This window comes from Pseudophryne corroboree, chromosome 6 (assembly GCF_028390025.1).
Source record: "Pseudophryne corroboree isolate aPseCor3 chromosome 6, aPseCor3.hap2, whole genome shotgun sequence".
NCBI classification, from domain to species: Eukaryota; Metazoa; Chordata; class Amphibia; order Anura; family Myobatrachidae; genus Pseudophryne; species Pseudophryne corroboree.
The window spans coordinates 669758446-669781438 of record NC_086449.1 but is presented as its reverse complement, the minus strand read 5'-3'; the positions used below and the strand labels follow the sequence as shown (position 1 = coordinate 669781438).

Genomic DNA, 22993 nt, shown 5'->3' with positions numbered 1-22993 from the left:
GCAGGCGATACCGAAAATGTACACAGACGTCAGAAAAAGAGTCACCAGTGTCCTAAAAAATGCAGTTGTACCAAATGTCCACTTAACCACGGACATGTGGACAAGTGGAGCAGGGCAGACTAAGTTTCTCAAGTGCCGGAGGGTTGCATTTGGGCCCACTGTAACCTGCTTGTGTCGTGTTGATTGTACCTCTTCTTTTCTGTACCAGGGTGACACTATCACCAATAGCTGGAACCTCATACTGTTCTCTTCCACAGGTCTTGCGGAGTATCCTTCCCAAGTAGAGTGGATGTCAAGAGACAAGACATTGCTCCTGATGTTCCATGGGCGACCTACTTGTGATGTGGACCTGACCCTCCGCCTTGTAGCTGACAACCCCCCTCAGGTGAGATGTATTGCCCAAAACTCCCTCTTATCCAAAGTCACCCCGGCGTGTCCCAAGTGCAGCCCTCTGGCATTTGAAAAACTGCACATCCAATCATACCCTGACAGCAATGCTTACGCTCTGTCAGGGCATGCTTGGATGTGTAGTTTCTCAAGTGCCGGAGGGTTGCATTTGGGCCCACTGTAACCTGCTTGTGTCGTGTTGATTGTACCTCTTCTTTTCTGTACCAGGGTGACACTATTACCAATAGCAGGAACCTCATACTGTTCTCTTCCACAGGTCTTGCGGAGTATCCTTCCCAAGTGGCTTGAATCCTCATGGATGAAGAGGGACACAACAGTTCCCCTGCTGTACCATGGGCGACCTAACACAATTCCACTGCATATCATATTTAACATTGTATTTACTAATAATTTAAATAAAAACCACAGAAAACTTCTCTTTTTAAAAAGTTATTGAAGAAAAATTGTATTTTATTTTTGAAATAAAAATTGAAAGGTAATAAAACAAAAAAGTAGTTTGTTCTTCTTTACATTCTTTTCTTGTGTAGATAGATATCTGTGGGGAAATGAAAAAAAAAAAAGCATATTAAGTAAAGACACTAATGTCATGTTCATTCCTTTCCCAAGAACATTTGTGGAACCACACAGCCCAGCATGACCCATTGCTGGGCTGTGTCGTTCCACAAAGGCAGGCGGTCCAAAGTGGAATAGTGGTGTCAGTGGTCAGCACTTTGACACGCTAACATTTGTGGAACCACACAGCCCAGCATGACCCATTGCTGGGCTGTGTGGTTCCACAAAGGCAGGCGGTCCAAAGTGGAATAGTGGTGTCAGTGGTCAGCACTTTGACACGCTAACATTTGTGGAACCACACAGCCCAGCATGACCCATTGCTGGGCTGTGTGGTTCCACAAAGGCAGGCGGTCCATAGTGGAATAGTGGTGTCAGAGGTCAGCACTTTGACACACTAACATTTGTGGAACCACACAGCCAAGCATGACCCATTGCTGGGCTGTGTGGTTCCACAAAGGCAGGCGGTCCAAAGTTTCTTGAATATATACATTGAAACATGGCTCTACTCACCTTGGTATGCACAACACGAACTTATGCCGTCCACTTCAATTTTCCATTCAATTCTATGAATAAGCCAAAAACAAACACTAGTGAATAGTAAATTCACACAACAGTGAAAGCCTATTGTACACCAATACCAAAATTTTTTTGGGGTAAAAAAGTGGTATCAGAATAGCTCTTTGGCCCATCATACATGTAGCCAGGAGCTTTCATCCATTACCACACGCGCCCGCATACATGCCCGCGCATGTATGCCTAGACAAAGCTCCTTGGTAGTACCCGGTAACGGGTGGGGGAGCCCAACACATATAAAACAATAGTAAGAAAAAATAAATAAATAATGGGAGGGGAAGAAAGGGATACATGAAAAACATATATACAGTAAATAAAATAATACGACCGGGCTCATGGTGGATGTCTGTCCGGATCCTCTTCTTCCTCCCTGATGGGGCGTCGATGTCCTGGGCGGCTGGGTAGTGGGTTGACTGGGCCTCGGTGCCCGTGCGGCTGTAGATGTTGCGGCCGGTGTTGGTGGTGGAGGCATCTGGTGAGTGGGGTACATCCCTGTATATCCTTGGTACATCTGTGACCGTCTATACCAGGATGTTGGTGGAGGAAGGGAAGGAGGCGTCCATGTGGCATGTGATGGCGGAAGTGGTGGATCACCAGCCTGTTGATGAGCTGGTTCTGGGAGTTTATCGTATATCATCTGCAGTGTGGTTGCGATGATCTGTTGGCTGGATGCGGAATGTCGATGGCTCTCCGACATGTTGTCATTGCTGTGTGCGAGGCATGATGTGTTCTCCACCAGCCGGTTGATGGATTGGGCCAGAATATGAAGGATTTCCATAGTCTCCCTATGATCTTCTCTTCTGGTCTTTTGCATTTCGGCCGCGCTGTCGGCATGAGCCTTCTGCATTTCAAGCAGACCGTTTGCCACCTTATCCATTGTCCTCTCAATGGCGTCCAGTCTGCTTCCAACGACAACCCGAAAACTATCCTGGCTGACATTCATCTCTGCTGCCAGGTTGTTTACCCTCTGAACATTTGAGGGATCCTGCCCTTCCTGGACGTCTGCCACCAATTGCATTTGTGCAGCTGAAAAGAAAATTAGAAATTATTATACACATTCATCATACATTTGTTTGAAGGCTCACAATTCGATATTTACTCACACAGGGATGTAGAAATAGCAGGCTGCTGCACTTCCACCTCGTCATCCTCTGACGAATCCTGTAGGAGATCCGGCCTGAAGAATGAACCAATCCCCGATGCAAGTCCGCTGCTGGTCCGTGGCACCTCTGTTTGCAAAAGAAAAAAAAAATTAAGTTAATAAACTATACAAAACTGGTGCACCCCCCCCCCAAAAAAAAAAAAAAAGTAAATACAAACCTTCTCCATCCTGAGGTGCCGCTGCTCCAGGAGCTTCACTTGTCCTCAATTGTGGAGACTTTTCAAGGGTCTGGCTGGATACTTCTGCACGGCTGTCTTCAAACCCAAGAAAAGTCTCATCCGTTAACCCTGTAGACTCAAACAGTTCGGGTGATGGGTCCACAAGGGTAGTGTCTTGTTGAGGCTCTTCGGTCACAGTCCCAGAGCTCCTGGAGAGATGACGATCTGGTGATGGCCTGAGCTGTAGTTTGGCGCCCATCTGGTGGTGTGGTCGCCGACGGTATCTGGCGCACAGGTGACGTTGTGCGCGCTGATTTCAGCCGCGCAGGTGATGGTCTGCGCGCTGACGTAGTCTGGCGCGCAGGTGACTTACTGCGCGATGACGATGTGTGGCGCGCAGGTGATGATCTGTGCGCTCCTGATGCTTGCTGCGCAGGTGATGGTCTGCGCGCTGGCGATGTCCTGCGCGCAGGTGATGTCCCCTGGGCAGGTGTGTCTGAAAAAAAAAATCACATTAGCAAATACAAATAAATTTTTTTTTAGTACAGCTCATCTGAATGTATTCTTACCATCAGGCCTCCTTTTGGACTGCTTGTCTCCCGCCGTCTTCCGTCTTCTGGGCGGTTCTTCCTCCTCGGGAAAGCCAGCAGGACGGCTGGAGTCCACACCTCCGCGAACTCCTTCGACCATGGCAGGGTTCATGCGCCTTTTAATAACTTCCTCCCAGGGTAGCCACTTCAGATTGAGAGCCGGACCACCTCCCGTAGCTGTCTCATGTCGGCGCTGAATCCCCATCTTCTTCTTGGTCTGTCTGCGGCAATCACTGTACCGCTTCATGCAGTTTCTGGTGCTCCGGCAGTTTCCAGATACTGCAGTGACTTGTCTCGCGATGGCATCCCAGATGTTTCTCTTCGTCTTTGCTGCTGTGGTCTGTGCCCTTTGTCCATACAGAACGTCGTAGGACCTGTCGACGCCATCCACTAGGGCACAGTTTTCCGCCTCAGTGTATCTGGGTCCACGCGGCTTTTTCCGTCCTGCATCTTCACCAGAGGCTTCCTCCTCCGACTGCTCCTCTGGCTGGCTTCTTGCCTTTAGGGAAAAAAAAAAAAACCCATGCATTTACTAAGATCAGTATGTACCTGTGAGTGTCAGTATCCCTGGCAGTGCGCAAAGATACCTGTATGTGTGCATGGCAGTGCGCAAACTAGAGTGTGTCAAGTTGGATGCTATTGTGTCTGCAGGTGTTGTCAGTACCTTTCTAGGCTTTTTTTTTTCTGTGACTTCTCCATTTGGTCCCTTGACGACCGCGGCTGGTCACTGCATGCCTGGTCGGTCGTATCCTCCTCCTGGGTCGGCTCCCACTCCTCGTTGCTATGCAGGGACAGTTCTTCTGAGGGGTGGGGGGAAGGGGTGGATCGGGGCCGCTTGTCCCTGGACATCTCTGTTGTAAAAAGCAAAAAAATATATATTTTTACAAATGTAACACACATTACAAAATTACATGCAACCACACGTCATGCTGCTGGGTCCCCAGTTCTCAAGCAGGACCAAACACAAAAAATAAAAAGGTAAAATTGAAAAAAAAAAAAAAACCCCGTACAAGCATCCCTGCACATACTGGAGGTCAACCGCTGCTAACACAAAATGGCTGACACACACAAAATGGCTGACAGTCACCCCAAACTAGACAAAAAGCATCCCTGCACATTCTGGAGGTACACCAGTGCTGAAATAGGAGGGAAAAAACAAGTTTGGCAAACAAACGACCCGGCATGTCGACCGCATGTCTGACACAAACTTGCCCCAAATCACCCCAAACAAGCCAAAAAGCATCCCTGCACATTCTGGAGGTACACCAGTGCTAAAATAGGAGGGAAAAAACATGTTTGGCAAACAAACGACACGGCATGTCGACCGCATGTCTGACACAAACTTGCTCCAAGTCACCCCAAACAAGCCAAAAAGCATCCCTGCACATTCTGGAGGTACACCAGTGCTAAAATAGGAGGGTAAAACATGTTTGGCAAACAAACGACACGGCATGTCGACCGCATGGCTGACACAAACTTGCTCCAAATCACCCCAAACAAGCCAAAAAGCATCCCTGCACATTCTGGAGGTACACCAGTGCTGAAATAGGAGGGAAAAAACAAGTTTGGCAAACAAACGACACGGCATGTCGACCGCATGTCTGACACAAACTTGCTCCAAATCACCCCAAACAAGCCAAAAAGCATCCCTGCACATTCTGGAAGTACACCAGTGCTGAAATAGGAGGGAAAAAACAAGTTTGGCAAACAAACGACACGGCATGTCGACCGCATGTCTGACACACACTTGCTCCAAATCACCACAAACAAGCCAAAAAACATCCTTGCACATTCTGGAGGTACACCAGTGCTAAAATAGGAGGGAAAAAACATGTTTGGAAAACAAACGACACGGCATGTCGACCGCATGTCTGACACAAACTTGCTCCAAATCACCCCAAACAAGCCAAAAAGCATCCCTGCACATTCTGGAGGTACACCAGTGCTAAAATAGGAGGGAAAAAACCTGTTTCAGCAAACAAACGACACGACATGTCGACCGCATTGATACCGACACACACTAAAATCACCCCAAACTAGCCAAAAAGCATCCCTGCACACTCTGGAGGTACAACAATGCAAAAGCATGACCCAAAAAGTCATTTTAAGAAAAAGAAAAAAAAACGTGAAAAACTACCCTAAAACACAAAACTCCCCCCAAAAAATGCAGCAATGCAAGCAGGAGCTATACACATACCTGCACACATATATATACATACCCCAAACACCCCAAAGACATACCCCAAATACCCCATGTACACCTCATGGCAACCCCCACTACACAAACGCATACATGCAACACCAGACCCACATGTGGTACTTACCTAAAAATGTAGAAATAGCTCCAAAAACGACTCTCCTCCGGGGTAACAGGTATCCTCCTGTCTGTCCTGGAATAAAGCCTGCTGGGTGTCCAAACGATACCACAGCAAACAACCAATTTGCTAGCTCTGCACCTCCTCACACCTCTTGCAGGTTCACAAAATGGCTGCTGAGCACGCAGCAAGCAAGCCCTAATAAAGGGCTGCAAACGCGGGAAGTCGAATTCAGGACGCCCACTACTCGCCGATTGGTCCGTTATCTGCCAAGGGGAGTGTCGAATCCGTTTTGCATTGCATATGGTGAATTCATGGTCCCGGCGACAGGGCTGCGGCTGTCGAGTACAGGCGAATTTGAAAACGGACGTAAAAAAGGCGCAATTCGTCCGGAATTGCATATACCCCTATGACAGGTGAGACAGTGCCTCCCCTGCTTATCTTTCCCGCACATCTCTGATCAAAACTCACCAAATTTCCAGAAGTTTATACTGCTGCACCTGTGTATAATGCCCGGATGTACCCTTTGGCTCATATATTGCATGTAAATCTGGCTCTGGTGCAAGCCAGTGCCTCCTGAGCCATTTAGCTCACCGCACATCCCTGATATATATATATATATATATATACACCATAGAAAATCTGCACAGGACGCTGTAGCTGTTTGACAACGTTTCAGAGTTACTGTAGACTCTGAAACGTCGACAAACAGCTACAGCGTCCTGTACTGATTTTCTATGGTATACCAGTCTCTACGAGTGCCGTCCTGCCTCCATATATATATATGTATGCATGTATGTGTATATATATATATATATATATATATATATTAGTGATGAGCGGGTTCGGTTTCTCGGAAACCGAACCCCCCCCGAACTTCACCCTTTTTACACGGGTCCGAGCCATACTCGGATTCTCCCGTATGGCTCGGGTAACCCGAGCGCGCCCGAACGTCATCATCCCGCTGTCGGATTCTCGCGAGATTCGGATTCTATATAAGCAGCCGCGCGACGCCGCCATTTTCACTCGTGCATTGGAAATGTTAGGGAGAGGACGTGGCTGGCGTCCTCTCCGTTTATGTTGATGCATTGCAAATATTTTGTGCTTGCTTATTACTTAATTGTGGGGACTGGGGAGCAGCTGTATATAGGAGGAGTACAGTGCAGAGTTTTGCTGACAGTGACCACCAGTAATACGTTGTCTGCCTGAAAAACACTCCATATCTGTGCTCAGTGTGCTGCATATATCTGTGCTCACACTGCTTAATTGTGTGGACTGGGGAGCAGCTGTATTATATAGCAGGAGTACAGTGCAGAGTTTTGCTGACAGTGACCACCAGTATACGTTGTCTGCCTGAAAAACACTCCATATTTGTGCTCAGTGTGCTGCTTTATTGTGGGGACTGGGGACCACCAGTATCATATTATATAGGAGGAGTACAGTGCAGAGTTTTGCTGACCACCAGTATATAATATATAGCATTACGGTACAGTAGGCCACTGCCGTACCTACCTCTGTGTCGTCATTAAGTATACTATCCATCTAGATTCTATACCTGTGGTGCATTTCAGTTTTGCAGTTTGCTGACACAGTGACCACCAGTATATATAGTAGTACGGTACGGAAGGCCACTGCTGTACCTACCTCTGTGTCGTCATTAAGTATACTATCCATCTACATTCTATACCTGTGGTGCATTTTAGTTTTGCAGTTTGCTGACACAGTGACCACCAGTATACTATATATAGCAGTACGGTACGGAAGGCCACTGCTGTACCTACCTCTGTGTCGTCATTAAGTATACTATCCATCTACATTCTATACCTGTGGTGCATTTCAGTTTTGCAGTATGCTGACACAGTGACCACCAGTATATATAGCAGTACGGTACGGAAGGCCACTGCTGTACCTACCTCTGTGTCGTCATTAAGTATACTATCCATCTACATTCTATACCTGGAGTGCATTTTAGTTTTGCAGTTTGCTGACACAGTGACCAACAGTATACTATATATAGCAGTACGGTACGGAAGGCCACTGCTGTACCTACCTCTGTGTCGTCATTAAGTATACTATCCATCTACATTCTATACCTGTGGTGCATTTTAGTTTTGCAGTTTGCTGACACAGTGACCACCAGTATACTATATATAGCAGTACGGTACGGAAGGCCACTGCTGTACCTACCTCTGTGTCGTCATTAAGTATACTATCCATCTACATTCTATACCTGTGGTGCATTTCAGTTTTGCAGTATGCTGACACAGTGACCACCAGTATATATAGCAGTACGGTACGGAAGGCCACTGCTGTACCTACCTCTGTGTCGTCATTAAGTATACTATCCATCTACATTCTATACCTGGAGTGCATTTTAGTTTTGCAGTTTGCTGACACAGTGACCAACAGTATACTATATATAGCAGTACGGTACGGAAGGCCACTGCTGTACCTACCTCTGTGTCGTCATTAAGTATACTATCCATCTACATTCTATACCTGTGGTGCATTTTAGTTTTGCAGTTTGCTGACACAGTGACCACCAGTATACTATATATAGCAGTACGGTACGGAAGGCCACTGCTGTACCTACCTCAGTGTCGTCATTAAGTATACTATCCATCTACATTCTATATCTGTGGTGCATTTTAGTTTTGCAGTTTGCTGACACAGTGACCACCAGTATACTATATATAGCAGTACGGTACGGAAGGCCACTGCTGTACCTACCTCTGTGTCCTCATTAAGTATACTATCCATCTACATTCTATACCTGTGGTGCATTTTAGTTTTGCAGTTTGCTGATACAGTGACCACCAGTATACTATATATAGCAGTACGGTACGGAAGGCCACTGCTGTACCTACCTCTGTGTCGTCATTAAGTATACTATCCATCTACATTCTATACCTGTGGTGCATTTTAGTTTTGCAGTTTGCTGACACAGTGTCCACCAGTATACTATATATAGCAGTACGGTATGGAAGGCCACTGCTGTACCTACCTCTGTGTCGTCATTAAGTATACTATCCATCTACATTCTATACCTGTGGTGCATTTTAGTTTTGCAGATTGCTGACACAGTGACCACCAGTACACTATATATAGCAGAACAGTACGGAAGGCCACTGCTGTACCTACCTCTGTGTCGTCATTAAGTATACTATCCATCTACATTCTATACCTGTGGTGCATTTTAGTTTTGCAGTTTGCTGACACAGTGACCACCAGTATACTATATATAGCAGTACGGTACGGAAGGCCACTGCTGTACCTACCTCTGTGTCGTCATTAAGTATACTATCCATCTACATTCTTTACCTGTGGTGCATTTTAGTTTTGCAGTTAGCTGACACAGTGACCACCAGTATACTATATATAGCAGTATGGTACGGAAGGCCACTGCTGTATCTACCTCTGTGTCGTCATTAAGTATACTATCCATCTACATTCTATACCTGTGGTGCATTTTAGTTGTGCGCAGTATATATAGTAGTAGGCCATTGCTATTGATACTGGCATATAATTCCACACATTAAAAAATGGAGAACAAAAATGTGGAGGTTAAAAAAGGGAAAGATCAAGATCCACTTCCACCTCGTGCTGAAGCTGCTGCCACTAGTCATGGCCGAGACGATGAAATGCCATCAACGTCGTCTGCCAAGGCCGATGCCCAATGTCATAGTAGAGAGCATGTAAAATCCAAAAAACAAAAGTTTAGTAAAATGACCCAAAAATCAAAATTGAAAGCATCTGATGAGAAGCGTAAACTTGCCAATATGCCATTTACGACACGGAGTGGCAAGGAACGGCTGAGGCCCTGGCCTATGTTCATGGCTAGTGGTTCAGATTCACATGAGGATGGAAGCACTCATCCTCTCGCTAGAAAAATGAAAATACTTAAGCTGGCAAAAGCACAGCAAAGAACTGTGCGTTCTTCTAAATCACAAATCCCCAAGGAGAGTCCAATTGTGTCGGTTGCGATGCCTGACCTTCCCAACACTGGACGTTAAGAGATTGCGCCTTCCACCATTTGCACGCCCCCTGCAAGTGCTGGAAGGAGCACCCGCAGTCCAGTTCCTGATAGTCAAATTGAAGATGTCACTGTTGAAGTACACCAGGATGAGGATATGGGTGTTGCTGGCGCTGGGGAGGAAATTGACAAGGAGGATTCTGATAGTGAGGTGGTTTGTTTAAGTCAGGCACCCGGGTAGACACCTGTTGTCCGTGGGACGAATATGGCCATTGACATGCCTGGTCAAAATACAAAAAAAATCAGCTCTTCGGTGTGGAATTATTTCAACACAAATGCGGACAACAGGTGTCAAGCCGTGTGTTGCCTTTGTTAAGCTGTAATAAGTAGGGGTAAGGACGTTAACCACCGAGGAACATCCTCCCTTATACGTCACCTGCAGAGAATTCATCATAAGCCATTGACAAGTTCAAAAACTTTGGGTCACAGCGGAAGCAGTCCACTGACCACTAAATCCCTTCCTCTTGTAACCAAGCTCCTGCAAACCACACCACCAACTCCCTCAGTGTCAATTTCCTCCTTACCCAGGAAAGCCAATAGTCCTGCAGGCCATGTCACTGGCACGTCTGCCGAGTCCTCTCCTGCCTGGGATTCCTCCGATACATCCTTGAGTGTAACGCCCACTGCTGCTGGCGCTGCTGTTGTAGCTGCTGGGAGTCGATCGTCATCCCAGAGGGGAAGTCGGAAGACAACTTGTACTACTTCCAGTAAGCAATTGACTGTCCAACAGTCCTTTGCGAGGAAGATGAAATATCACAGCAGTCATCCTGCTGCAAAGCGGATAACTCAGGCTTTGGCAGCCTGGGCGGTGAGAAACGTGGTTCTGGTATCCACCGTTAATTCAGAGGCAACTAGAGACTTGATTGAGGTACTGTGTCCCCGGTACCAAATACCATCTAGGTTCCATTTCTCTAGGCAGGCGATACCGAAAATTTACACAGACGTCAGAAAAAGAGTCACCACTGTCCTAAAAAATGCAGTTGTACCAAATGTCCACTTAACCACGGACATGTGGACAAGTGGAGCAGGGCAGACTAAGGACTTTATGACTGTGACAGCCTACTGGGTAGAAGTATTGCCTCCCGCAGCAACAACATCAGCAGCGGCACAAGTAGCAGCATCTCGGAAACGCCAACTCGTTCCTAGGCAGGCTACGCTTTGTATCACCGCTTTCCATAAGAGGCACACAGCTGACAACCTCTTACGGAAACTGAGGAACATCATCGCAGAATGGCTTACCCCAATTGGACTCTCCTGGGGATTTGTGACATCGGACAACGCCAGCAATATTGTGCGTGCATTACATCTGGGCAAATTCCAGCACGTCCCATGTTTTGCACATACATTGAATTTGGTGGTGCAGAATTATTTAAAAAACGACAGTGGCGTGCAAGAGATGCCCTGCCATCATCTGAAGCAAGAGGAGGTAACGAGGTGGAATTCAACCCTCTATATGCTTCAGAGGATGGAGGAGCAGCAAAAGGCCATTCAAGCCTATACATCTGCCCACGATATAGGCAAAGGAGGGGGAATGCACCTGACTCAAGCGCAGTGGAGAATGATTTCAACGTTGTGCAAGGTTCTGCAATCCTTTGAACTTGCCACACGTGAAGTCAGTTCAGACACTGCCAGCCTGAGTCAGGTCATTCCCCTCATCAGGCTTTTGCAGAAGAAGCTGGAGACATTGAAGGAGGAGCTAAAACAGAGCGATTCCGCTAGGCATGTGGGACTTGTGGATGGAGCCCTTAATTCGCTTAACAGGATTCACGGGTGGTCAATCTGTTGAAATCAGAGCACTACATTTTGGCCACCGTGCTCGATCCTAGATTTAAAACCTACGTTGTATCTCTCTTTCCAGAAGACACAAGTCTGCAGAGGTTCAAAGACCTGCTGGTGAGAAAATTGTCAAGTCAAGCGGAACGTGACCCGTCAACATCTCCTCCTTCACATTCTCCCGCAACTGGGGGTGCGAGGAAAAGGCTAAGAATTCCGAGCCCACCCGCTGGCGGTGATGCAGGGCAGTCTGGAGCGAGTGCTGACATCTGGTCCGGACTGAAGGACCTGCCAACGATTACTGACATCTCGTCTACTGTCACTGCATATGATTCTCTCACCATTGAAAGAATGGTGGAGGATTATATGAGTGACCGCATCCAAGTAGGCACGTCAGACAGTCCGTACGTATAATGGCAGGAAAAAGAGGCAATTTGGAGGCCCTTGCAGAAACTGGCTTTATTCTACCTAAGTTGCCCTCCCTCCAGTGTGTACTCCGAAAGAGTGTTTAGTGCAGCCGCTCACCTTGTCAGCAATCGGCATACGAGGTTACTTCCAGAAAATGTGGAGAAGATGATGTTCATCAAAATGAATTATAATCAATTCCTCCGTGGAGACATTCACCAGCAGCAATTGCTTCCAGAAAGTACACAGGGAGCTGAGATGGTGGATTCCAGTGGGGACGAATTAATAATCTGTGAGGAGGGGGATGTACACAGTGAAAGGGGTGAGGAATCGGAGGATGATGATGAGGTGGACATCTTGCCTCTGTAGAGCCAGTTTGTGCAAGGAGAGATTGATTGCTTCTTTTTTGGTGGGGGTCCAAACCAACCAGTCATTTCAGTCACAGTCGTGTGGCAGACCCTGTTGCTGAAATGATGGGTTTGTTAAAGTGTGCATGTCCTGTTTATACAACATAAGGGTGGGTGGGAGGGCCCAAGGACAATTCCATCTTGCACCTCTTTTTTCTTTCATTTTTCTTTGCATCATGTGCTGTTTGGGGACAATTTTTTTGAAGTGCCATCCTGCCTGACACTGCAGTGCCACTCCTAGATGGGCCAGGTGTTTGTGTCGGCCACTTGTGTCGCTTAGCTTAGTCACACAGCGACCTTGGTGCACCTCTTTTTTTCTTAGCATCATGTGCTGTTTGGGGACAATTTTTTTGAAGTGCCATCCTGTCTGACACTGCAGTGCCACTACTAAATGGGCCAGGTGTTTGTGTCGGCCACTTGTGTCGCTTAGCTTAGTCACACAGCGACCTTGGTGCGCCTCTTTTTTTCTTTGCATCATGTGCTGTTTGGGGACAATTTTTTTGAAGTGCCATCCTGTCTGACACTGCAGTGCCACTCCTAGATGGGCCAGGTGTTTGTGTCGCCCACTTGTGTCGCTTAGCTTAGTCACACAGCGACCTTGGTGCGCCTCTTTTTTTCTTTGCATCATGTGCTGTTTGGGGACTATTTTTTTGAAGTGCCATCCTGTCTGACACTGCAGTGCCAGTCCTAGATGGGCCAGGTGTTTGTGTCGGCCACTTGTGTCGCTTAGCTTACCCATCCAGCGACCTCGGTGCAAATTTTAGGACTAAAAATAATATTGTGAGGTGTGAGGTGTTCAGAATAGACTGGAAATGAGTGGAAATTATGGTAATTGAGGTTAATAATACTATGGGATCAAAATGACCCCCAAATTCTATGATTTAAGCTGTTTTTTAGGGTTTTTTGAAAAAAACACCCGAATCCAAAACACACCCGAATCCGACAAAAAATTTTCGGTAAGGTTTTGCCAAAATGCGTCCGAATCCAAAACACGGCCGCGGAACCGAATCCAAAACCAAAACACAAAACCCGAAAAATGTCCGGTGCACATCACTAAATTAAATATATATATATTTATTTCTAAAACGAGAATAAGAAAGGATGCCTCATAGTGCATCAATCCGTTTCATAAAAATTTATTTAGGATTCTTCACACACATATGGTTTAAAATCACGTACCAGAAGCGGCAGTTTCAACCACCGTAAGTTTTACAAGTTTAACACCAGGTATTATGTGAATAGTACCACGAGCAATAACCAGCAGCGATCTCACCACCACAGTATACTCCTTCACGCTAGGCCACACCCCTACGCGTTTCGTCACGTTGGACTTCGTCAGATGGCTGGCCTAGCGTAGCACAACCTTCCAATAAATCACAATTCTCCACCAATCAACATGCGGCGGTGTTTTCCAATTGCATTCATAGCATAAAACGGACTATATATAAATGTCCGTGAAAGTGACCTTAAAATACTTATTTAATTTCCACTTACATCTATACATAAACGGAACAATTAATTGTTCATAAAGCCTCAATTAATGACTTCCAAACAATCATAAAAACATATATTTATAATAATAATCCATTTCCCTATCTATGTTAATAAATGTTAATAATCCACAAACCTCTTTATGGACACAATCATAGCTTGGTGATAGGATATAATAAAAATCTTTTTTAAAAGGAAATTAGGTTGACCCTAACTTTTTAATTTAAAAACGGGGTAATTTCAAATCCCTCATTCAAACCGACCGGGTAAGAGTCATTATCCAGAACGTCTCTCTTCTGGCTAACAGTTTAAGTCTATCTCCTCCTCGCTTATCCGGTTTCACATTCTCTAATCCTATAAACCTCATTGCGCTAGGATTACCTTTCTGACAATTTTTAAAGTGTCTAGGCACACTGTGGTTTTCCAAATTATTTTTAATATTTCGATAATGCTCTAAAATACGCAGTTTTAAGACTCTTTTTGTCTTACCCACGTATTTTTTAACACAGCTGCATTTCAGCATGTAAACCACAAAGGTGGTATTACAGTTAATAAATTCCTTTATTGGAAATTCTCTCCTCCCCCCACTATCTACAAACATTTCCTTCCCTGTTAATCCATGTGTACACATTTTACAGCTGCCACAGGTATAAAAACCTATATATATATATATATATTACACATACATGCACATATACATACACACCCACCGACAGAAACCCTCCTCGCTAAATCCTGCGTTTGCCCCTGGGTAGTGCACTGCTTGGCTGTTGTATGACAGACCCTTCTGCTTGTGTAGCATTCCTTTACACACGCACTGTGACAAGCTTGATAAACCTGTAGTTTGTACTATGGATGTGGTAAGTTTACATGTCATTTTTCTGTTAAGACTTAAAAATGTTTAGGGACAAAGAGTACAGTGTTCAGGGATATATTGCTGCTAAGCCTAGCATGTAAGTGGTGCTGTCTGGATGTGACTCTATCATGACATTTTCACTGAAAGTTAATATATTTTGTATATTCAATAAATATTACCTAAAAATTCTGTAGTAGAACAACAAACAGTTTGGATTATATTGTACTGTATATACTGCATACCTTCTAACATTTTTATAAAAATCGGTACAAATTAGGAAAGGGGGCATGGCCATGGGTAAAGGGGGCATGGCTGGCCACACCCATTTTCCTATACTTTCAATGGAAATTTGGAGAGTCAAAAATCGGTACAGACCATAATAAAAGGTACTGTGCCTGCCAGAACGGTACAGTTGGAGGGTATGATACTGTACTAAGCAGGCAGCAGATCTTGACTGTACAATTCGTTAATATGTGAAATAGGGACTTTTTGTGTGATATAAATTGATTGACTAGGATATTATATACATAATAATTGGTAACTTTGTAAAACAACTCATCCCAAAAGGCATTCAAATATGGTTGGGGGAGTTGTGGGAGCTAGGCTGCATGTTGGGGTGCCCTTTCTGATAAATTGAGTATGTATTTCGGTGATCCCTCAGACATACAGTACAGATGTGTACCAATACATCATTTATGTTACTCTGGGGGTCCGGAGATAAGATAAGAATCCAATCATATGCTACAGTTGTGGGCAAGCTGGGCATAGATCATTTGAATGTCCAGGTGAGGAAGCAGGAAGGAGGGGAAATAGTAAGAGCCCGAGCCGAAGGAGAACTTCTCACCAGGAAAACTCCAATGGGAGTGCTGTGATCCCCTCACAGGCTCCCCAATTATAAATATTAGAGCAATGGGGAGTGTCCAGTGGTCGGCCACCATACCGGAGAGCCTTATGGGACCTGCTCCACTGGTTAAAGCCATGATCAGTGGACAAGACTGTACTATTCTGATGGACAGTGGGTCACAAGTGTCTATTGTATTTGAATCTTGGTACCGGGAGCACCTACCAGATGTACCCATCCACCCTTTAAGTGGTCTCACTGTATGGGGTTTGAGCAAGCAGAAATACCCCTATTTAGGTATATCATCACCCAAATCACGTTTGAACCTGGATTGATTACCCCTAATGAGACTGTGCCCTTAATAGCGTTAGTATGCCCTGATTCTCCGGGGTATAATGGGCTGTTACCAGCCATCGTGGGAACCAACACCAACTTGTTTCAAAATCTCAGTCGATGGTGTGAAAAGCAAAAGAAGGAGATTCGGCTGTCAGGGGATGTGCACCTCTGGGAAGGAGGTTATAGATGTCACATGGCAGGAGGCCAGTCTGTTCCTAGTGATACTTCCAGGACTATTGATCTCGCACCATGTTTCCTGGGCAGCAATATTGATAATGACAATAAGCAACGACTATTTGAACAACTGCAGTTAAGAGAATCTGTATTCTCCATGAGTGAGTGGGATTTAGGTACTGTGACTGGGGTGGAACACCACATAAACTTGATAGATAATACCCCGTTTCAGGATAAGGTCACGACAGCTAGCCCCGGCTGACTTTGAAGATGTAAGAGAGCACTTACGCAACTTATTGGAGAATAATGTCATTGCTGACTCAAAAAGTCCATACGCATCTCCTATAGTGGTCGCTCATAAGAAAAATGGGGAGATCAGGCTATGTATAGACTATCGCACCTTGAACAGTCAGACAGTGCCGGATCAGTACACGGTCCCGAAAGTAGATGAAGCACACAATTGCCTGCAAGGAAGTCAATGGTTCTCGGTACTCGATCTACGATGCCGATATTACCAGTTCCCAATGAGCCAGACGGACCGAGCCAAGACCGACTTTATATGCCCAATTGGGTTCTTTGAGTTTGTGAAAATGCCCCAAGGCATAAAAGGAGCTCCGGCCACATTCCGAAGAACAATGGAGAAGACGGTAGGGGACATGTGCTACCAGGAGATATTAGTGTACCTCGATGATATCATTGTCTTTGGGAAAGATCTGGACGAACACAATGAGAGGTTACTTAAGGTGTTAGATCGACTTCAGGATAGAGGATTGAAATTATCCATTGAGAAGTGTCAATTTTGTAGGTCTACAGTCAAATATCTAGGGCATATCGTGAGTAGGCAAGGCATAGCAACTGATCCAGAGAAGGTGTCAACGGTGAGGAACTGGCCCCGACCAAGCAACCTCAAGGATATCCTCCTGTCAAGATGCGGGAGTTACAAACTCGATTGGACCACGAAAGACTCTATTATAAGCCCCGTGAGCCTTTCGCGGAAAGATGGACCATCCAGTGTGAAGAGGCCTTTAACAATCTTAAAGACAGTCTGACCAAATCTCCGGTACTGGCATATGTACAACCCAAACTTCCCTACGAGGTGCATATAGATACCTCCTTTGATGGCCTCGGGGGAGTGTTGTACCAAGTACATGGATAACAGTTACGACCCATTGCATATATTAGTAAGGGACTGTCTAGTAGTGAGAAAAACTACCCCATTCATAAGTTAGAAGTTTTGGCCCTTAAATGGGCTGTAAGTGAAAAGTTTCATGATTATCTATAGGGAGTCCAGTTCACGGTACAGACGGATAGCAACCCATTGACGTTAGTGATGAGCACCGGACATTTTTCGGGTTTTGATTTTGGATTCGGTTCCACGGCCGTGTTTTGGAATCGGACGCGTTTTGGCAAAAACCTCCCTGAAATTTTTTTTCGGATTCGGGTGTGTTTTGGATTCGGGTGTTTTTTTTCAAAACCCCCTCAAAAACAGCTTAAATCATAGAATTTGGGGGTCATTTAAATCCCATAGTATTATTAACCTCAAAAACCATAATTTCCACTCATTTCCAGTCTATTCTGAACACCTCACACCTCACAATATTATTTTTAGTCCTAAAATTTGCACAGAGGTCGCTGGATGACTAAGCTAAGCGACCCAAGTGGCCGACACCAACACCTGGCCCATCTAGGAGTGGCACTGCAGTGTCAGACAGAATGGCACTTCAAAAAATAGTCCCCAAACAGCACATGATGCAAAGAAAAAAAGAGGTGCACCAAGGTCGCTGGATGGCTAAGCTAAGCGACCCAAGTGGCCGACACAAACACCTGGCCCATCTAGGAGTGGCACTGCAGTGTCAGACAGGATGGCACTTCAAAAAATAGTCCCCAAACATCACATGATGCAAAGATAAATTAAAGAAAAAAGAGGTGCAAGATGGAATTGTCCTTGGGCCCTCCCACCCACCCTTATGTTGTATAAACAGGACATGCACACCTTAACAAACCCATCATTTCAGCGACAGGGTCTGCCACATGACTGTGACTGAAATGACTAGTTGGTTTGGGCCCCCGTCAAAAAAGAAGCAATCAATCTCTCCTTGCACAAACTGGCTCTACAGAGGCAAGATGTCCACCTCCTCCTCATCCTCCAAATCCTCACCCCTTTCACTGTGTACATCCCCCTTCTCACAGATTATTAATTCGTCCCCACTGGAATCCACCATCTCAGATCCCTGTGTACTTTCTGGGGGCAATTGCTGCTGAATGTCTCCACGGAGGAATTGATTATAATTCATTTTGATTAACATCATCTTCTCCACATTTTCTGGAAGTAACCTCGTACGCCGATTGCTGACAAGATGAGCGGCTGCACTAAACACTCTTTCGGAGTACACACTGGAGGGGGGGCAACTTATGTAAAATTCAGCCAGTTTGTTTAAGGGCCTCCAAATTGCCTCTTTTTCCTGCCAGTGCCTACTTTCAATGGTGACAGAATCATATGCAGTGACAGTAGACGACATGTCAGTAATCGTTGGCAGGTCCTTCAGTCCGGACCAGATGTCAGCACTCACTCCAGACTACCCTGCATCACCACCAGTGGGTGGGCTCGGAATTCTTAGCCTTTTCCTCGCAGCCCCTGTTGCGGGAGAATGTGAAGGAGGAGCTGTTGACGGGTCACGTTCCGCTTGACTTGACAAGTGTCTCACCAGCAGGTCTTTGCACCTCTGCAGACTTGTGTCTGCCGGAAAGAGAGATACAACGTAGACTTTAAACCTAGGATCGAGCACGGTGGCCAAAATATAGTGCTCTGATTTCAACAGATTGACCACCCGTGAATCCTGGTTAAGCGAATTAAGGGCTCCATCCACAAGTCCCACATGCCTAGCGGAATCGCTCCATTTTAGCTCCTCCTTCAATGTCTCCAGCTTCTTCTGCAAAAGCCTGATGAGGGGAATGACCTGACTCAGGCTGGCAGTGTCTGAACTGACTTCACGTGTGGCAAGTTCAAAGGGTTGCAGAACCTTGCACAACGTTGAAATCATTCTCCACTGCGCTTGAGTCAGGTGCATTCCCCCTACTTTACCTATATCGTAGGCAGATGTATAGGCTTGAATGGCCTTTTGCTGCTCCTCCATGCTCTGAAGCATATAGAGGGTTGAATTCCACCTCATTACCACCTCTTGCTTCAGATGATGGCGGGGCAGGTTCAGGAGTGTTTGCTGGTGCTCCAGTCTTCGGCACGCGGTGGCTGAATGCCGAAAGTGGCCCGCAGCATCTCTTGCACGCCCCTGTCGTTTTAAAAAAAAATTTGCACCACCAAATTCATTGTATGTGCAAAACATGGGACGTGCTAGAATTTGCCCAGATGTAATGCACGCACAATATTGGTGGCGTTGTCCGATGTCACAAATCCCCAGGAGAGTCCAATTGGGGTAAGCCGTTCCTCAGTTTCCGTAAGAGGTGTCAGCTGTGTGCCTCTTATGGAAAGCGGTGATGCAACGCGTAGCCTGCCTAGGAACGAGTTGGAGTTTGCGATATGCTGCAACTGGTGCTGTCGCTGCTGTTCTTGCTGCGGGAGGCAATACATCTACCCAGTGGGCTGTCACAGTCCTGAGTCTGCCCTGCTCCACTTGTCCACATGTCCGTGGTTAAGTGGAATTGGGTACAACTGCATTTTTTAGGACATTGGTGACTCTTTTTCTGAGGTCTGTGTACATTTTCGGTATCGCCTGCCTAGAGAAATGGAACCTAGATGGTATTTGGTACCGGGGACACACTAACTCAATCAATTCTCTAATTCCCTGTGAATTAACGGTGGATACCGGAGACACGTTTAACACAACCGCAGCTGCCAAAGCCTGAGTTATCCGCTTTGCAGCAGGATGACTGCTGTGATATTTCATCTTCATCGCAAAGGACTATTGGACAGTCAATTGCTTACTGGAAGTAGTACAAGTGGTCTTCCGACTTCCCCTCTGGGATGACGATCGACTCCCAGCAGCAACAACAGCAGCGCCAGCAGCAGTAGGCGTTACACTCAAGGATGCATCGGAGAAATCCCAGGCAGGAGAGGACTCGTCAGACTTGCCAGTGATATGGCCTGCAGGACTATTGGCTTTCCTGTCTAAGGAGGAAATTGACATTGAGGGAGTTGGTGGTGTGGTTTGCAGGAGCTTGGTTACAAGAGGAAGGGATTTAGTTGTCAGTGGACTGCTTCCGCTGTCACCCAAAGTTTTTGAACTTGTCAATAACTTCTGATGAATGCGCTCCAGGTGACGTATAAGGGAGGATGTTCCTAGGTGGTTAACGTCCTTACCCCTACTTATTACAGCTTGACAAAGGCAACACACGGCTTGACACCTGTTGACCGCATTTCTGTTAAAATAATTCCACACCGAAGAGGTGATTTTTTTTTGTAATTTGACCAGGCATGTCAATGGCCATATTCGTCCCATGGACAACACGTGTCTCCCCGGGTGCCTGACTTAAACAAACCACCTCACCATCAGAATCCTCCTTGTCAATTTCCTCCTCAGCGCCAGCAACACCCATATTCTCATCCTGGAGTACTTCAACAGTTACATCTTCAATTTGACTATCAGGAACTGGACTGCGGGTGCTCCTTCCAGCACTTGCAGGGGGCGCGCAAATGGTGGAAGGCACCACCTCTTCCCGTACAGTGTTGGAAAGGTCAGGCATCGCAACTGACACAATTGGACCCTCCTCGGGGATTTGTGATTAAGAAGAACGCACAGTTCTTTGCTGTGCTTTTGCCAGCTTAAGTCTTTTAATTTTTCTAGCGAGAGGATGAGTGCTTCCATCCTCATGTGAAGCTGAACCACTAGCCATGAACATAGGCCAGGGCCTCAGCCGTTCCTTGCCACTCCGTGTCGTAAATGGCATATTGGCATGTTTGCGCTTCTCATCAGACGCTTTTAAATTAGAGATGAGCGCCTGAAATTTTTCGGGTTTTGTGTTTTGGTTTTGGGTTCGGTTCCGCGGCCGTGTTTTGGGTTCGAACGCGTTTTGGCAAAACCTCACCGAATTATTTTTGTCGGATTCGGGTGTGTTTTGGATTCGGGTGTTTTTTCCCAAAAACACTAAAAAACAGCTTAAATCATAGAATTTGGGGGTCATTTTGATCCCAAAGTATTATTAACCTCAAAAACCATAATTTACACTCATTTTCAGTCTATTCTGAATACCTCACACCTCACAATATTATTTTTAGTCCTAAAATTTGCACCGAGGTCGCTGTGTGAGTAAGATAAGCGACCCTAGTGGCCGACACAAACACCGGGCCCATCTAGGAGTGGCACTGCAGTGTCACGCAGGATGTCCCTTCCAAAAAACCCTCCCCAAACAGCACATGACGCAAAGAAAAAAAGAGGCGCAATGAGGTAGCTGTGTGAGTAAGATTAGCGACCCTAGTGGCCGACACAAACACCGGGCCCATCTAGGAGTGGCACTGCAGTGTCACGCAGGATGGCCCTTCCAAAAAACCCTCCCCAAACAGCACATGACGCAAAGAAAAAAAGAGGCGCAATGAGGTAGCTGACTGTGTGAGTAAGATTAGCGACCCTAGTGGCCGACACAAACACCGGGCACATCTAGGAGTGGCACTGCAGTGTCACGCAGGATGTCCCTTCCAAAAAACCCTCCCCAAACAGCACATGACGCAAAGAAAAAAAGAGGCGCAATGAGGTAGCTGTGTGAGTAAGATTAGCGACCCTAGTGGCCGACACAAACACCGGGCCCATCTAGGAGTGGCACTGCAGTGTCACGCAGGATGTCCCTTCCAAAAAACCCTCCCCAATCAGCACATGATGCAAAGAAAAAGAAAAGAAAAAAGAGGTGCAAGATGGAATTATCCTTGGGCCCTCCCACCCACCCTTATGTTGTATAAACAAAACAGGACATGCACACTTTAACCAACCCATCATTTCAGTGACAGGGTCTGCCACACGACTGTGACTGATATGACGGGTTGGTTTGGACCCCCCCCAAAAAAGAAGCAATTAATCTCTCCTTGCACAAACTGGCTCTACAGAGGCAAGATGTCCACCTCATCTTCACCCTCCGATATATCACCGTGTACATCCCCCTCCTCACAGATTATCAATTCGTCCCCACTGGAATCCACCATCTCAGCTCCCTGTGTACTTTGTGGAGGCAATTGCTGCTGGTCAATGTCTCCGCGGAGGAATTGATTATAATTCATTTTAATGAACATCATCTTCTCCACATTTTCTGGATGTAACCTCGTACGCCGATTGCTGACAAGGTGAGCGGCGGCACTAAACACTCTTTCGGAGTACACACTTGTGGGAGGGCAACTTAGGTAGAATAAAGCCAGTTTGTGCAAGGGCCTCCAAATTGCCTCTTTTTCCTGCCAGTATAAGTACGGACTGTGTGACGTGCCTACTTGGATGCGGTCACTCATATAATCCTCCACCATTCTATCAATGTTGAGAGAATCATATGCAGTGACAGTAGACGACATGTCCGTAATCGTTGTCAGGTCCTTCAGTCCGGACCAGATGTCAGCATCAGCAGTCGCTCCAGACTGCCCTGCATCACCGCCAGCGGGTGGGCTCGGAATTCTGAGCCTTTTCCTCGCACCCCCAGTTGCGGGAGAATGTGAAGGAGGAGATGTTGACAGGTCGCGTTCCGCTTGACTTGACAATTTTGTCACCAGCAGGTCTTTCAACCCCAGCAGACCTGTGTCTGCCGGAAAGAGAGATCCAAGGTAGGCTTTAAATCTAGGATCGAGCACGGTGGCCAAAATGTAGTGCTCTGATTTCAACAGATTGACCACCCGTGAATCCTTGTTAAGCGAATTAAGGGCTGCATCCACAAGTCCCACATGCCTAGCGGAATCGCTCCGTGTTAGCTCCTTCTTCAATGCCTCCAGCTTCTT

General features: G+C 46.2%; 1 protein-coding gene across 1 annotated transcript in view; it reads right to left on the bottom strand.

Moving 5' to 3' along the window:
• Positions 1-1476: 1476 nt before the first annotated feature.
• The window catches only part of LOC134935563 (uncharacterized), a 46960-nt gene continuing 25443 nt past the window's right edge, over positions 1477-22993 (bottom strand). Inside the window, exons 3-7 of the mRNA XM_063930545.1 lie at positions 4108-4294; positions 3423-3942; positions 2854-3349; positions 2637-2762; positions 1477-2559 (exon numbers count right to left, since the gene is read on the bottom strand). Of these exons, the coding sequence (XP_063786615.1) occupies positions 1649-2559; positions 2637-2762; positions 2854-3112 (1296 nt within the window). The 5' untranslated portion in view covers positions 3113-3349; positions 3423-3942; positions 4108-4294 and the 3' untranslated portion in view covers positions 1477-1648. The remainder of the gene's footprint in view (positions 2560-2636; positions 2763-2853; positions 3350-3422; positions 3943-4107; positions 4295-22993) is intronic.